Source organism: Carassius auratus, chromosome 16 (genome assembly GCF_003368295.1).
Source record: "Carassius auratus strain Wakin chromosome 16, ASM336829v1, whole genome shotgun sequence".
In the NCBI taxonomy this organism is placed as follows: domain Eukaryota; kingdom Metazoa; phylum Chordata; class Actinopteri; order Cypriniformes; family Cyprinidae; genus Carassius; species Carassius auratus.
The window spans coordinates 14,401,429-14,417,659 of record NC_039258.1 but is presented as its reverse complement, the minus strand read 5'-3'; the positions used below and the strand labels follow the sequence as shown (position 1 = coordinate 14,417,659).

General features: G+C 34.8%; 1 protein-coding gene and 1 long non-coding RNA gene across 3 annotated transcripts; one reads left to right on the top strand and one right to left on the bottom strand.

The window, feature by feature from the left end:
- Positions 1-51: 51 nt before the first annotated feature.
- LOC113116223 (uncharacterized) lies at positions 52-8,655 on the top strand. Of its 2 annotated transcripts, none has more exons than XR_003293996.1 (3): positions 52-377; positions 1,305-1,470; positions 6,566-6,653. It is a non-coding gene; the product is annotated as an uncharacterized LOC113116223 (long non-coding RNA). The 2 variants fall into 2 exon arrangements; XR_003293995.1 differs by lacking the exon at positions 6,566-6,653 and adding an exon at positions 8,262-8,655 and having other exon boundaries at positions 53-377.
- Positions 8,656-8,856: 201 nt separating this feature from the next.
- Positions 8,857-11,476, bottom strand: LOC113116220 (translation initiation factor IF-2). The gene is made up of 4 exons (XM_026284240.1): positions 10,876-11,476; positions 10,652-10,706; positions 10,103-10,217; positions 8,857-9,783 (listed from the first exon to the last, which is right to left on the bottom strand). The coding sequence occupies exons 1-4, from the start codon at positions 11,170-11,172 to the stop codon at positions 9,678-9,680; spliced, it is 573 nt and encodes a 190-aa protein (XP_026140025.1). The 5' UTR covers positions 11,173-11,476; the 3' UTR covers positions 8,857-9,677.
- Between the last annotated feature and the right edge of the window lie 4,755 nt (positions 11,477-16,231).

Below are 16,231 nucleotides of genomic sequence, written 5' to 3'. Positions count from 1 at the left end.
GGATATGGGCGGGGTTTCCTAGACGAGAAATGAAAACTTTCCTGAAACTTGACCATTGACACGTGATGGCTCAGACTTATCATGTGACTTTTTGGTAGAAAAGCAAACACACCTGGCTAAATACTTCACATTGTAGTTTTGTGTTTGAGAGGTTTTAGATAATCAAAGAATTGAACGGTTTTATCTTGACAGAGTTTATCACCGTTAGCTCTTAGGTTTGCGTTCATGTTTATTATGACCTGCGGACGCTCCACAGACAGCGACTCATTGCGATCAGATTTCAGATCCGCTGCTTGACAGAGCACAGGAAACGAGACAGAGCTTCTGCTGCTGCCACCGACTTAACACAAGAATACTGGACACACTGGACGAATACGGTACTCTGGAAACAACGTCCATTTTAAAATGATCTCTTAAATGATAAAAAAAATGCATTGTAGTAAAAAGTTTCATTGTTTTATAATAAATGCCAAAAATGCAATATTTTGTCATATGTACTTATTTTATATATTTTTTTTGTGCTTATTGCATTTGTCAAGCTAAAACCTTTACATATTTTGTTTAAATAAATAAATAAATAAATAAGCTTTAATTCGATTTTTTTTTTTTTTTTTACATTTATGCATTTTGTCAATATTTAATTTAGATGGGTCTTTTTATGTTTATTTGTATAATATTGTAAAGTCACAACCAATACAGGTTTTAAACATTCCTCATATTTAGTAAAAAAAAAATCAAAGATGGCAATCCCATGGAAGAAAGAATAACAACATTAGCCTGTAATCAACAATTGTTTAATTATTTAAATATTCAATCATCAACAATTATGGCATCACACATTAACTTGTCTGTAATTGCTTAACTGCAATTATAGGTCCATCCAAGTTACTGTATATTTAGAGCAACTGCATTTCTAACTGTATTTAATCTATATTTAGACCACATAAAGAAATTATGGTGATTATTTTCCGTTTTATACAGTGGCATGTCCCATTAATTAGAAAACCTTCTCAGTGAAGTGAAATTAAATAGTTGAGAATCAAGTATCCTAAAATGAATTCTGTGTATAGCAGCTTTATTTAAACAGGTAAAGCTAGTGACATTATATTAGTTCTCAACATCAACGTATTTCAACATCAGGGTCAACATCTGTTTATTCAGAGAACCATTAATTCCCCAAACTACAATTAAAAATGGCTGATGCTTTTCAATTCCCAAAAAAGTAAAACTGCAAGCAAACCTAAATTCGTCTTATTAAGATTTTGTTTAGAACAATAAATCATTGTCAGACTTCCATGTCTCAGGTCGCGTCCTGCCCCACTTCCCATAAAGACAAGGGAGTTTGTGATTGGCTCTCATCACAGCCACACTGGTGCAGGAGTCGGGCTTTCTGATGACCTCACACCACTCGGGATAGTCCACTGGTAGGGAGCTGCTGTCAGGGGGAGAAAACACACTGAATAAATGCAGGTTAGTGGGTAGATTTGCCCCAGCGCATGCAAACAGCTTGGAAAGCTTCAATAAAAAACCTCCTGTAGTCTCAGAAGTGCAGACGTACTGATCGCAGCAGCCCACGCCGAAGGGCTCCATACACACACACTGGTAACAGTCTTTAGTAATCCAACTCTCGCCAATGCCGAAGACCTGTCCTTCATATTCACAGGTGCCTAAAAATAGCACAAAGACTTACAGTTTATGTATTTAGACATTAGTGCCACACATAAATAGAGTAAGGCCTTTTGTTTGAAATGCGGTGACCTTTGGTGTTGAATGTGCACTCTCCACCTCTGTTCACTAAGAGAGCTGGAGCAACTGTGTTCAGCAGACAGCCTGCGATCAGCAGTATATGACCATTTGAACCCATCTGTAAAAATCCAGCTCTTCAGTTATTATTTAGCCTTTATTACATATCATTTGGAGTGAAGTTTGCATGCAGCACTTGGTTTCAAAGCTTTGTTTAAATCCTGAACTGTTTTGAGCATCACAGTATTCTTTCGTCTCTCTCGAAATATACTTATGGTACTTTTTTTTTTTTTTTTTTTTTGGTTACTAAATGTTTTTGTTCAAATTTTATAGAGAATTGATAACATTTTATTAAACCGTCAGCGAAAACAATATATATTTTTTACCTTTTGAATCTTGTTTTTTGGTATTACTTTATTATTATTACAGTAAAACTTGAAGTATTAACATTATTATTGTTTATCACTGTAGTTATTGCTTTAGATAATTTATATTCATTATATTTTTTCAATATATATCGTTTTCCTGACGGACTAACTAACCAATCCCTAAATTAAGACACATTCAGGTATGTAAAAACAAAATGTTAGACTTAAAGGAAGTAAAGCTTTTACCTTTCCCTGTGAATCTTGTCTCGTATATTGATCTTTCCTGTGCTTTCTTAAGAGTCTCTTGAGTTTATTGTGATGATGCTCCATGATCTCTCATATTTATACTGTACTTCTGCGTAACTGACCCTCCTACTTGACCATAACGCACATAGATAAATATGATGTTATGCATTTAATGCACAAAGCTATTACTTTTAATTGAAGTTAATTTAATTTATGTTGCTTCAAGAAACAGTGCATATTATTTTTGTGTTTTCGTGCACAGATAATGATAAACTAGACATCACAGCGATGGAGGTTTAAGAGTAAAGGCATTTTCAATTAAAGTAAAATCAAAAAGTGAAAAAAAACAATCTTGTTAAAAATGGTATGACAATATTTACTCAGTGTCAATATGGATATTTATGCAGTCTTACTGATGTAATCGCGTATGCAATTACACTAATCTGTGTGTTAATAAATAACTGTGTACACTGTGGGGACATTGCAAAATGCATGAATACATCCTTGATGTCCTATTTTTGGCCCTTCAAGCTATACGCATTTTTGTACATGAGCAGTGAATTAGAATAAGATTATAAAATTGAGATTTGTTTGTTTCAATGACAAATATCACGTCTCATCCACGTCTGTAGGGTTATATTGAAGATGCGTTTATGTGTATATTCAGGGTTAAAATTTAGTTTTTAAAATGTACAAATTTAAAAAAAAAAAAACATTTTAAAATAACTTATGTTAAAATATTTTGCTAGTAGTTATATGAATCTGAATATTCTGTAATGCATCATCTCAAGATATTTTTTCAATGGTACTTAATTAGGTGTATTACAGTTTTGTTTATTTTTGATAACCAGATAACCAGGATTTTTTAAACAAAAAGAAAATGGATTGAACTACTTCTGTATGGCAGCTGAGTAAAACTGAAGAAACACCTTCAGTGATTAAATCTTTACCCATCGCCTGTTGCCAAAAAAATAATAAAAATAAATAGCAATGACCAAACAAATGCTTCAGGCATATACAGTACTTCATCTTCTCCATCATTCATTTTCACTATTCAGACTGAAATAGCATGAAATCATATGCAGTTTCCTTATAAAAATGTATAGCTGACATAATTTGAGCGCATGGACTGTACACTTTCTGACTGCTTTCTGAGTCATGAGTTAAAGGGTAACATACACACAGACACACACAGAGAGATTTCTTATTTATTACTATAATTACACAACTGGTTATAAGATATACAAACCAAATCAGATAGTGATTCAAAAGATTTGAGAACCAAAGAAAGCTGCTCTGAAAGAGAGTCATCGCCCTTGATATGAGTCAGACTATAAATTGTGAAATCTGATGGCCCATAATGCTCTTGTTAGACTGTGGATGCCAATAGTGTGAGTATTGTTAAATTAGACCAAGCCCATTTAACTGAAACTCTGTTGGCCAATTTCCTAGGTCAAAGTCTTTTTTATGACAAATTAAAAATTAGATCTATAAACACTGGCATTTTATTTAGAGTGAATTTTCTTTTTTTTTAAACACCCACACACATTTTGAGTACTACAAGTTTAATACTAGAACTACAAAAGGTTGAATAGTACTGAGTATTTTAATGAAAATGTAATATTATTGTATTAATATTATTTTAAAATTGCATATATTTTCCCTGTGTCAGTTTCTCTTGGAATAAATGTCTTTGTCATACCTATATTAATTGATGAGTAAATGTAAATTATTACACTGCAGCTAGCCATTTAGTTTCAGTTAGAAAACATTAATAAGAACACAGAATACAAAACTTACTCTGTAAATGCACTCTTAAAAATAAAGTTTCTTTATTGGCAAGATTTCAAGAAGAAACTTTTAACATTCATGGAAACTTTACATTCAACAAAAAGTTATGTGTTGCGAAAAGAGTACTTCAGAACCGTTAAAAAAAGGGCTGTTTAAATAACTGTTCACGTAATGGTTCGTTGGGAACCTAAAAATGGTTTTTGCATAGCATCACTGTGAAAACCTTAACTGTATGATACAGCAGCAATTAAGCTAGCACAGTTGTAAATTTCTTTCTGTAAAACATAAATGAGCAAAACAGAAAGTTTTTGTTAAGAAATGAAAGCTAAGACATGAAAAACATAAATTAATCTGTTATTGTGTGTCTTACTGTGTGTTTTGATGTTGCTTCAAAGCTATAAACCTGTTCAAGGAGCAATCAAGGAAGTAATGAATAACTGAATCTTTGATGAACCCAGATGGTGAATGAAGAGAGGCCAAGAATGGGAAGATTTGTGCCAGAGTCTGTAGGAATATGTCTGATATTTAGTTGACGTGATATAAGGAAAGCAACCGAATATCAAACATATCACACAGTCCCTGACGTATCCGAACCTCCGCATCATCTCGTACAGCGTCTGAAACGGACATGAAGTTAGAAAAATCATGAGACAAAATAAAAGGAATGAAGTGCGAAATGGCACAAAGCTAATTATGCTTTCACCCTATACCCCTAAACCTCGGACTTTTTACATTTCTGTTATTAAGTATGTTAAATTCAGTAATATTAAGATTCTTTACCTGGCCAACAAACACATAAGATAAAGGAATAGGTTCTAAAGAGTAAGCTAAACAGACATGAAATCATTCTGTTTGTTTATGTAACGAACATGAACATTTTCATATGCATTGGCACACACAGACTCACACAAAAGTACTCACAGTTTGGAGACTTCAGGCTGAAATCATTCACATTCTCGATGTCTTTAAGTCAGTTTCGCTTGAAAGTGTCTTCTGTTATAATTTGCATGTTAGCATGTCATGCACCGCAGCAAGAAAGTGCATGAATGTCACAAGTTTCAGTTGGGATGGGTGTATTTATACACCCCTGAGCAAAGTTTAGCACCCTTTCTAGACCCGGGCGTACAGACAGACACATGCTCTCTCACAGGGGTTAATTAAGAGCGCATTGATCACCTTGCCGCCGGCTCTTCCTCCTGCATTAGGCTGATCAATAGATGTGATTTCACACATACACTCACACAGAGGGCAACAGTCAGACAAGAGTGTATTGAATCCGCAAACAAACTACCTCCCTAGTATATTTCTGAGACTGCAAATAAAAGTTGTTAACCCACAAAAAATTTTTAATAGTGATACCAGAGTGACTGGGGAAAAGCATCACCTGTTTGGTTTTAGATAATGTTGAAGACCACAATTAAGTCAGTTGTGTTACTCAATAGTGCTTGTTTGCTTCATATTTAAAGTTGAAGATTAGAAATGGGAATAATATACTGTTTGAAGAAGTCTTTGTATTAATCAAGGACACATTAAACTGAGCAAAGGTGGCAGTATAAGCTTACCTTTCACAAAGAAAAAAGAAAAGAAATTGTTCTTTTGAGTCCTGAATCAATGTATCACAGTTTCCACAAAAATATTAAGCAGCATAAATGTTCTCAGCATCGATAATAATAAGAAATATGAGACACTGAATCCCAAAACCAGTCTTAAGTGTCGATTTTTAAAGCTGAATAAATAAGTATTTGATTTAGGCTATTGTTTATTAGGATCGAACAATATTTGGTCAAAATACAACTATTTGAAAATCTGGAATCTGAGAGTGCAAAGAAAAAACCTGAGAAAATTGCCTTTAAAGTTGTCCAAATGAATTCTTAGCAATGCATATTACTAATCAAAAATTAAGTTTTGATATAATTACAGTAGGACATTTACAAAATATCTTCATGGAACATTTATTTTAAAATTGTAAGAATATCACTGTTCATACTGTATTTTTGATCAAACACATGCAACCTGTGTGAGCATAGAAGATACAAAACATTAAATCTTTGAACAGTGTATGGGATGAGATTTTATATTTCTCAAAATCATATGAAACTGCACTTTAAATGCAAATATTGAACTAAAAAGCCAATCTGAAATAAAAGCAGACATGCAGAACATTGTTGCAAAACAAAAGCCTTTTACATGAATTCAAATAATATTCCAAATGCCTTTTAACCCATTGTCTGGCATTATCATCCTCAATAAAATGAGGAACATTTTACCAATATTATATATACATACAATTTAGTGAAATCTTGCTTATGATGTTGAAAGCGTTTCCTCACGCTTTAAGGCATGAGAGTAAATGGTTAAAAAACTTCTTTATAACTGGATGGGATGAGATTTTTAATTTTTTTATTTTTTTATCTAAGGTGAGAAATACTGTAGGGGTTAACACAAAACCCTGTTTGTCCTTTTGCTTCTCTGAAGAGGTTTACAGGACTGTGCACAACTCTAAAACAAGATGTAAGTCATTTAGTTTCTAGTCTTTTTGTGTTCAACTTACCAAAATTAAATTCTCCCAAACTGTATATGAAGGCGAAATTCACCCAAGCTGCTTTTGCTGACCTGAACCTAAACGTCCTTTCACTTGAACATTAATTTGTATCATTTCCTAAGAAATGCAATGGAAAAATTGTATTTTGGATTTCATGTTACATTTCACTGTGAATTTGAGCATTCGTTAGACACCTGAGATTGTATTATATTTTTGTATTTTGATTTGAAAAACTGGATGCATGCTTAATATTTATCTACACATTTTACATGCAATTTCTTGGAAATGAAGCAAAAATTAAGCTTCATTCAAAGGATAATTTTCATTTTGAATGAAAAAGGCCTCTGCTTGTGTAATTCATAACTGGAAAATGTATCGTTAATTGCTTAATGACTGAAATTACAAATCAAAATCAAACTAATATTACTAAATTGTCATAAACATAAAATAACTGTTTCAAAAGTGTTACACTTCCAAGGGTGGGGGGGGGAGTTTCCTATTGAAGAATTACAGGTTTGAAATCCATCTGGATGTATAGCCTGCTTACTGCCCAGCAGAAATTTATAAAATTGCATTTATAAATTAAAAACAGTTTTTCCTCCTTTGCTGATACTGTCCATGGAATAGTATTATATCTTATTATTTTATTCATTTTTATAGAACAATTGCAATATGTGCACTATACAGAAATATATAACAGTAACATTTTACCAACTATTTATTTAAAATGTCTAAAAATAAATCTCATATTTTTTGTCATGCCATATTTAATCATTTCTAAAAAGTAATCTTTCCTTTGAAATAAAAAACAATTATTACCATCTATTCTACTTTGTTTATTATTTTTGGACTGCTGTCTGGAAACATAATTTTCCAGTAGCAGCACTGAAACCATTGTTTTCTATATTGCTTACATTTCACATTAAGTGCGTTAAATGTTACATAAGACGAGCCCAAAATCAGAAGTGAAGCAGATGTTATCGTCAGTTTTGAGCCCCGCTGTACACGGTGACCTTCTGAGTGAGACAGGGCGGAAGAGAGACACTAATTGTTTCCCCTAATTGTGAGCCCGAGGGGTAACAGAAAGAGAAAAGAGAAGGGAGGGGAGGGATGCACACAGTGTATGAGCCAGTTAAGTTCACATATGGTCCGTTTGACAAAGCATGATTAATGTAGAAAAACAGAAAAATACTCGTTAACCTTACCATTTCAAAAACAATCAATTTAAATTAAGATGTTCATAAAACCAGCAGCAAAAATAGAATATTCCATATGCACTTCATTTCCACTTGTCTCTCTTTTTTTTTTCTTTCGTTTAAAAAAACAAAAACAAAATCTGGATTACAAAAAGACAATTTGTACATGTTATAAATACTCAATGTTTCAGTAGTATAGCCACAAAACATATACATTATGATTTCAAAGTGGAAAATGGCTCTCCTATTCTGTGCACGTTTAGGGGAAAAAAAAAAGAAAAAGACAAAAAAAAACTTTTTGGTAACAAAACAGTTTTGGTTACATTGAACACAAATATATATATTTCTCTAAATATCTTATTTTGTGTTCCACAGAAGAAAGTCATACAGGTTTGGAGTGACACGAGGGTGAGTCTTTATTTTTGGTTGAATTCAAATGAAATGTTAAGAAAAATCTAAGTAAAACTTGGTGAACTATTAATTTAAACAACTTTCCAGATCAAATTAACAGATAAACCTAAACCAGTGGTTTCATAAAATTATAAGCTTAATATTACTTTATATAAAAACGTTTAATATTGAAAACTTACTGTTTTATTAAAAAGAACATTTAATCATGCCATGTGCTCTTGATTAAACATAACTTCTAGTGAACCCAAAATATTAATTTAAAACCCAAATGAAAATGTCCCGTTAATAGTAGAAACACTGTCAAAGGTTTGTCAGAAGGTGGAGCAGTACAGTATATTAAATCTGCTGTTGGGTTTCATCTCAAACCACATTATACCCAACCTTTACTTACACAACAATCAAACTGGTTAAACAGCATAACAAGTGTGTGAAGTGTGAAGCCACTATGTTCAAGTAAGATTAAAAGCAGACTACATTGACTAGACAAGTATTTTAAAGAGCTTTACATTGCAAAGTGGTAAACGTCCATTTACTGGAAGAATACTTAAAAGAAATGTCCAATCATACTCTGACTTTATTTATTTATCTTTTCACATTAGACATTACAATGTGTCAGCATAAAACCATAACTTACAACAAAGAAGAGCAAGAGTAAACCACTCTCACAACTTCGTCACTGGTTTTCTGCGTCACTGAAGGCTCAGATTAAACTCTGCAGAACAATAGTAACCGGGGGAACAGAGTGAGGATGATTAGGTGTGACAGTGAGAGGGTCAGAGTTTCCCATTGGTCGATACAAGCGGGACGTATGAATGAGCCTGAGGGAGGGTCGGAATGACAAGCTAAACTACATTTTTGGTTTGAAAAAAAATCAAACAACCAGAAAGAAAATTAAACCTAACACTCTTTTTCTAAAAGAAAAAAGGAAAGGAAACTGAATGTGCATACTATCCATCCTATCTGCCCTAACTAGTATTGAGAATTACTAATATCACATAGAATTTAAGATGGATAGTATGCACATCGAGACACAGGCAGCGTTTAAAAAATAAAAATAAATAAAAAAAAAATCATTTTTGGGTGAAGTGGACATCAAAATTCAATTGATATAGAGAAAATGCACATGCATCATCCCATATTCCTCATGAACATAGAAATATTTGTCAGAAAGCACAGGAGGAATATGCCAGACCAGGCATGATGTCAGTCAAACTTTGAACCCAAAGTGTGTGTCATTTCAGGGATGCCTTTGGAATGCTGCAGATCAACCCAAGCAAGACGTTCAAGTTAGTTCACCGTCCTGTTCAATTCTCCAGCGGACGCTGGCGTGCTATTGTGCTCCACTCCCCTAACACACACGCATACTCATCCACTTTTTCTTCACTCCACATTTACTTTTGGCTGTTCGGCTTTTGGTTCCTCAGCCTTGGGTTTTACCTCTTGTATTTCCTTTGGCTTTGCCTCGTCGGTTATTTTACACAGTTTCCTTGGATAAGGAAAGAAGTATTGTTAAGCAATGTTAATGATTAGCAGAAATACACTTTATTCCTATTTAAATAAATATATATATATTTTTTAATTTTACAAGTTTAAATGCATAAATGATCCCAAATCCTCATTTGAAAGCTTCAGGCTATATAACATGTACAGGGCTTTAACCCATGACCCTTCAGCCTTACACACAGAACCACCGTCAAAGACCAAGCAACAGATTCGGCACCCATTTAAACACAGCTAGCTTTATCTGACAGCTTCATGAGATTGGAGATCTATAGAAAATAGTTTTATTATAAAAATTTACTCACTTTCCCTCATCAGACGTCTTGTCGATGTACTTGCAAAGGGTGCTCAGCTGCTCCATTTGGTTTTTTAGAGATTGGGCCTCTGTTCCCCAATGTGACTTCTCCTTCACAAACTCAGCTGTGAACAGAAAGAGATATAATACATTTATAAACACACACACACACACACAAACAATAGAAATGATAGAAATATAACTTGTGTTAATTAGGTAAAAGGGTTAAAGCAAACAATGACAGCAAACATGAGTGTAATAAGAGCAATTATGTAAGCTATTGTCAGCACATTTAGATTCAATTCGAGTACTTAACAATGACTTACACCATGCATCATTAGCTAGATTTATCCAGGCATGACTGACTGGCTTTGCATTTATTGCCGCTAGGGGGCAGTATATTTTCATGGGCTTTAGCTTACTATAACTGACAAATCTAGCTAAAAGAGGTACAATCAGGAACTGTTTCTAATTCCATATTATTCTTTGCCAATATGGGCTTTGAAAATGTCCAAACTGTTTTCTTGTGAAAAGTGGAAATAAAGAGATGGCAACTCACCCTGGATTTGTTTCTTTTCTGACTCTACAGCAGCAGTTTCATCTGTTAGTCGTTTCTGAAGAAGAATAAATAAATCACGTGTCATATAGGCCTACATGGATTTGAAGGTATACTGTCAATCACAATAGCTGGACCATTGAGTACAATGGTAATACAATGAAGAAATTAAGACGTATATTAATACTTGAGAGCACTTAAAACATAAAACGCATTCTAGAGCTCACCTTGTCTCCTTTACATGTAGCAATGTCACCTTTTTTCTTCTCTGCGAAGGTCTTGGCTATGGACAGGTCTTTGGTTAGACTGTCCACCTCTTTTTTCGTTTTTTCTATCAGTGTTTTCATCTGGATCAGCTGATCTTGGTATTCTCCCAGAACATCTCTGGTCACTCTGAACTTAATATCTAGAAATGAAGCCTGTTTGCTCAGGTGGGTCTCCTGCTTTCGTGTGGTGTGGATGTAGCCAGCGATCCCCAAACTACACACCAGGAGGAAACCCAACAGCAGTGCAGGGAACTTCATGATGGAGGACTCGAGAAGAAGCTGGACTGGACTCACAACCTGTCTTTCGCTTGCAGGTGTAATGATAATCAGAGTTACCCGTCACTAGCCCCTCCCACAAGACAGGAGCATTATATTCTGAACACAGATCTTAAACTATTTTGTCACTCAAGTCCACGTTAATTGCTAAATGCAACTGGGAAGTAGGTTAATAAAGTGATCCTCAGTTAGCTTCCTTCCTGGTTTTGATGTTTTGAACGATCGGTAGATCCCTGCTCACCTGAGCGCTGTTTGAAGGGAGTGGAGACGTCGCTACAGGTAACACAACCCACTTAAAGAAAGCCACGCCCATCCAGCGAACTCATTGGCGTTCACCTGCAGTGACGTCAACCTATCACGACGCACGTCCGACTCATTTCTCAGAATCGGCTCTTTCGAACCGTTGTTTTCAAAGAACTGGTTAAAATTATCCAGCGATTATTTTGCATCCTTACCCCACGAAAGAACCCTTATATATGCAGCCACTTTATTGTTTATTACGTTCTTCTAGATTATTCTTGTATTAATGCTGTTGTAATGTCACGTCGCCCAGATATCAGCGCATAAATAATTAGGCCACGTCATTTACAACCTTTAGGCCTACACATCTTTTACATCTCGTAGTTGCAAAGGTTAACAATACAGGTGTTGAAGACTTGATTTAAATATAAACTAATTTGCATACACTTCCAAAACAGAAATTTGAACATTTGCTAAAGCCAGGTTTAAAACCCGTATTTTGCTTAGGCTATAGGTTATAGTTAAAGGGGCTTTTAAGCTTTTTCTTTTTATCACTTTTCTTTACACATAAAACTGGTGTTTGTTGTAAGTGCCATCGAGCTGAGGTTCTCATCAAACATCTATAAGTTTTATTTTTTATAAGTTCAATGAACCGGTATATCATCACGTCGCTATATTGTCAGACATGGAAAAAATTCAATTTAGTCGTGCACGCTTGAAACTTGACACTTGAATTGAAATCCAAGAACAATGATGGAAAGAAATTCATTTTGACAACTGTCGAGCCAAGCCTTCACAGTAAAGTGGGCCAATGAAACCTCAACGCAGCAGGTGAGCACCTGTTAAACGTGGTTGGGGGGGGGGAACAAGGGGTTTTGATGCCCAGACGACATACACTTTAAAGGCTTGTTCTTTAGTTCATGCAAATAAGAATATCCCGGTCCATCCTGTTTAACCACATTGTAGGCTAATGATTGACCAATTTTGATGAGTTTTAATATGCCACACCTTTAAACCTAAAGTCTGCGTAAGAGATAAAGAAGGACTACTTGTTACATTCTTTAATTGGAAGAAACACCAGATAAATTTTTTTTTTGTATGTATTCTGCTATATTGTTTTAGCTGCTTTGACAAAACAAAGGAGGGAGGAGAGAGTGGAAAAGTTGGTCAGAGATCACAGCAACAGTATCAAGGAAGTGGAAGATCCACTCTCTCTCTCTCTCTCTCTCTCTCTCTCTCACACGCACACACACACATTAGTTTGTTTAACTCCAGACAGGTAAAGCAGGCTTACCTGTCGCTGTTTTAAAGCAATAGGTTTTCAGGAAGACAGGACAGGGAGTCAAGTTGGATTCAGTCAACAGTATAGACGCTGCTGCTATGAGAACCAAGTAGCACGCCAGAGAAAGAGAAAGAAAACAAAATCAACTTTCCCCGGAGGAACACCTTTCATCTGCTCTACCCTTTTCTTCTTCCCTCAGGATGAGAGCCATATCAGCAATGGTTTTTCTGGCCTTTTGTGCGCTTCTTGTTATAATCTACCAGGCCGTACAGCAGGAGCTCCACATTCGTGACCTCCAAACACGCATTGCAGTTTCTGATCGACAGATGAAGCTGAAGGAGGATGGGATCATGGCAGCCAAGACGAAAGTGGAAGAATTGAATAAAAATCTTAATCCTCTGATCACACAGAGGGATAAGCTTAAAAAAGAGAAGGACGACATTAAGACAGCCAATGCCAATTCTGAAAAGGAACTAGGCACCTGCAATGCTGAGAAGGTAGTGTAAATAATCTCAAAGAACTGTACAGTGATTCTCTTTCCATTGATTTAAATCAAGAGTTGATTAATTTTCATTCAGTAATTTGAGATCGATCCCTTCACATACATCTCTTTTGTCTCTGATATGAGAGTAGGTGACACAAAATACTTTTGTTGATGTTGTCCTGCAGCGTGACATTCTATATTTCACATTACATCATGCTATATTCCATTTCATTTAAATATACATTTTTACACAATAAGTTTAGAGTTGAACAGATTTTTTATGGGTTTCTTATGCTTATCAATGCTGCACATATTTGATCAAAAATACAGTAAAATCTGTAATATTGTGAAAAATTATTGCAATTTAAAAATAGCTTAGTTTTTCCAATTTTTATATATATTTTAGAATGTAATAATTTTCAGCATGGCAAAGCCAGTATTCAGTGTTGGTATACTTAAGAAACATATCTTATTATTTTCAATGTTGAAAACTAGAAATAATTTGCAACATTATCAGTGTCTCTGCTCTCATTTGTTGCATCTTTGCTTAATTACGCCCCCCCCCCCCCCCCAAAAAAAACACTGAGAAGCACTGTACTTGTGGCTTGCACACAATATTAAATTAAATATTGCATGTAGCATTTGTACTTTTACATATTTATTTTGACAAAATACAGTACTATTAAAAATGAACTACTGAATGCAAAATTATGGAAAAACTTGATTCATATAAATTAAACTCCATAGAAATGTTACATGCTTCAATTATTAATTCACCCAAAAGCATAACCATTAAACAGTGTTTTAGGAACACAACTTTACCCCCAAGATTTACTTTATGGCAAAGAATGTTCATATTTGCACTCTATATGATCATATAGCGGTATAAACCAAGATAAAAATGCATTAACACATTCCATTGCTCTTTCTGTACCGGAAGGAGACAAAACATTGTATATCCAGTTCTGCATGTTTCCATAAGAACCAAAAGACAGAAGACCAGGAAGTATTTTAAAAAAAAAATGAAATATTAGTATTACAGTATGTTAATTTGATCCCTCGCATGCATCAGCGTTTTAAAGTTTTGGGTCAGGACAGCTGTTTTCAACACTGATAGTAATAAGACACTGAAGACTGGAGAAATAGCTGCTAAAATCACAGGAATTAATGGCATTTTTAATTCTATTAAAATAGAAAAACATTATTATGAATTGTAATAATATCTCTGAGTCTCATGATGAAACATGTTGAAACATGCCATCTGAGATGACTTGTATGTTTTGTATTACATTCCTGCGGTGGATATTTGCCTGCTTTTATGCAAATCAAGTGTTGTGACAGGTCCATTACTGTGCTCTCTGTTAAACTGAGCACTGTGTTTCAGTTTCTTCTGTCCATGCTCTATAACCCTTAATCATGCTCCTGCTCTCACACAGTCTTCTTCTGTCTCTTCCTCTCTCAGGGTAAATTAGAGAAGCAGAGCATCGAAGTGAAAGACTTACTCCAGAAACTAAAGGGTAAATATGAGTTCGTCTTGCTTCTAGGGTTTGATTGGAATGAAGATGTGTGGATATTATTAATGCTCATTGCCGTGTCATTTTCGTCTCGCATGTTGTTCTGCAGAAAACCAAGAAGCTGAGGAGAAGAAAGCTGTGGAGGAGATTGAGGGTCTGAAACAGCAAATTCTACAGCGAGATTTAAAGATCTGCAAATATGTGGATCAGACACTGGAAGAGCCAAAGTAAGAGGGGTTGATATAAATTTATTCCTTTGAATATGATGGTAACTTTAATGAACCCCAATAGAACTAATTTTCAAAGTCACTGACATTTTTTTAAAGTAATGTCAATTTATAACACTATACTTTTTTATTATTATTATTAGTCTAAATACCTACTATTTTAGAAAACTAAGAGTTAAGAGATAGGGCTGCTCTGTGCCTGCTCAAAAGTCAGTGTAAAAATGTAATACAGCCTAAAATGTGCCAGCTCAGACCCAGTTCACTCCGTAATACCTTTGTAAATGCAATTATACCACCTTTGTTGTGTAAATTAGGCACAAGTGTTTCTAATGCCAAATTTACACTGAAAAGGTGGCAGAAAAGTGCTCCTGAAGTGGCTTTTAGGTGTATTTACATGACGTGTAATGCTGCTTAAAAGAAGCATTAATGCATATTCACTGCAATTACTGCATAACTATTTGATACCAGGGGCTGAATTGGGTCTGAGGAGGCATAATTTAGTCTGGCATTTATGCATTATTGTGCATTTACACAGAATTCAGTGCAAGCACAGAGCAACCTTAACTTGGCTGTAAATACACTTTAAAACAATTTCTGAGGTTGTGGCGTCAAATCCTTTTCTTTCACTCTTCTGACAACAGTAATCAAGCTCTCAATATATTTTTTTTCTCCTGTGGAAAGTTTCATACCCGTTAGCATTTTTGCTTTGTTTCCGTTCACCACTTTAGAAGCAGAACCCCAGAAATGGGAAAAGGGTCTATAGTTATGCTGTTCAAGGCCACAAATCTGAAAGTCTTTTTTCTTGTCTGTTTACAGGAAGTTGTGTGCAGGTACAATTTGAAGGAGCTTTGTGAATGAACTTGGAGTGCTCAGGAAAAAATGGGAATGGAACTGTGCATAGCTTTTTTCTTCACACTGCTCTTTTGACTTTGTTAACTCAACCTTGAGTGGTGTTTTTTTGTTTGTATTGCATCATAGCACTTGAGCAATTATCTATGTCTTAAACTACAGATTCTTTGGAGGGTTAGGTGTGTAGTGTTCTGTTCTGCACAAAATTGGCCGGACTGGATCTGTGAGGGTTGGAGGATGGGGTGTGTCTGTTCTGGTTATGAAAAGAAAAAGAAAAAAAAAGAAGGTAGACTAGATAATGAATGAAGTTTTATTGTCAGAATGTTAAAGGTCATGTAGTTTGAACAGCCATTAGGCTTTGTCATGTATTTGTCAGATTTAATTTCATTTTTTTATCAGTTACTTGTTTTGTGAGATAGACTGTATATTTGTCTAGGTGCAAAAT

Bases quoted from the DNA above. Each gene is read 5' to 3' on its own strand.
- LOC113116220 (XM_026284240.1), bottom strand. From the start codon at position 11,172: ATGAAGTTCCCTGCACTGCTGTTGGGTTTCCTCCTGGTGTGTAGTTTG. The intron at 10,707-10,875 runs GTGAGCTCTAGA...ATTCTTCTTCAG, and splicing joins CTACATGTAAAGGAGACAAG to AAACGACTAACAGATGAAAC. The intron at 9,784-10,102 runs GTGAGTAAATTT...TCCTTATCCAAG, and splicing joins AAGACGTCTGATGAGGGAAA to GAAACTGTGTAAAATAACCG.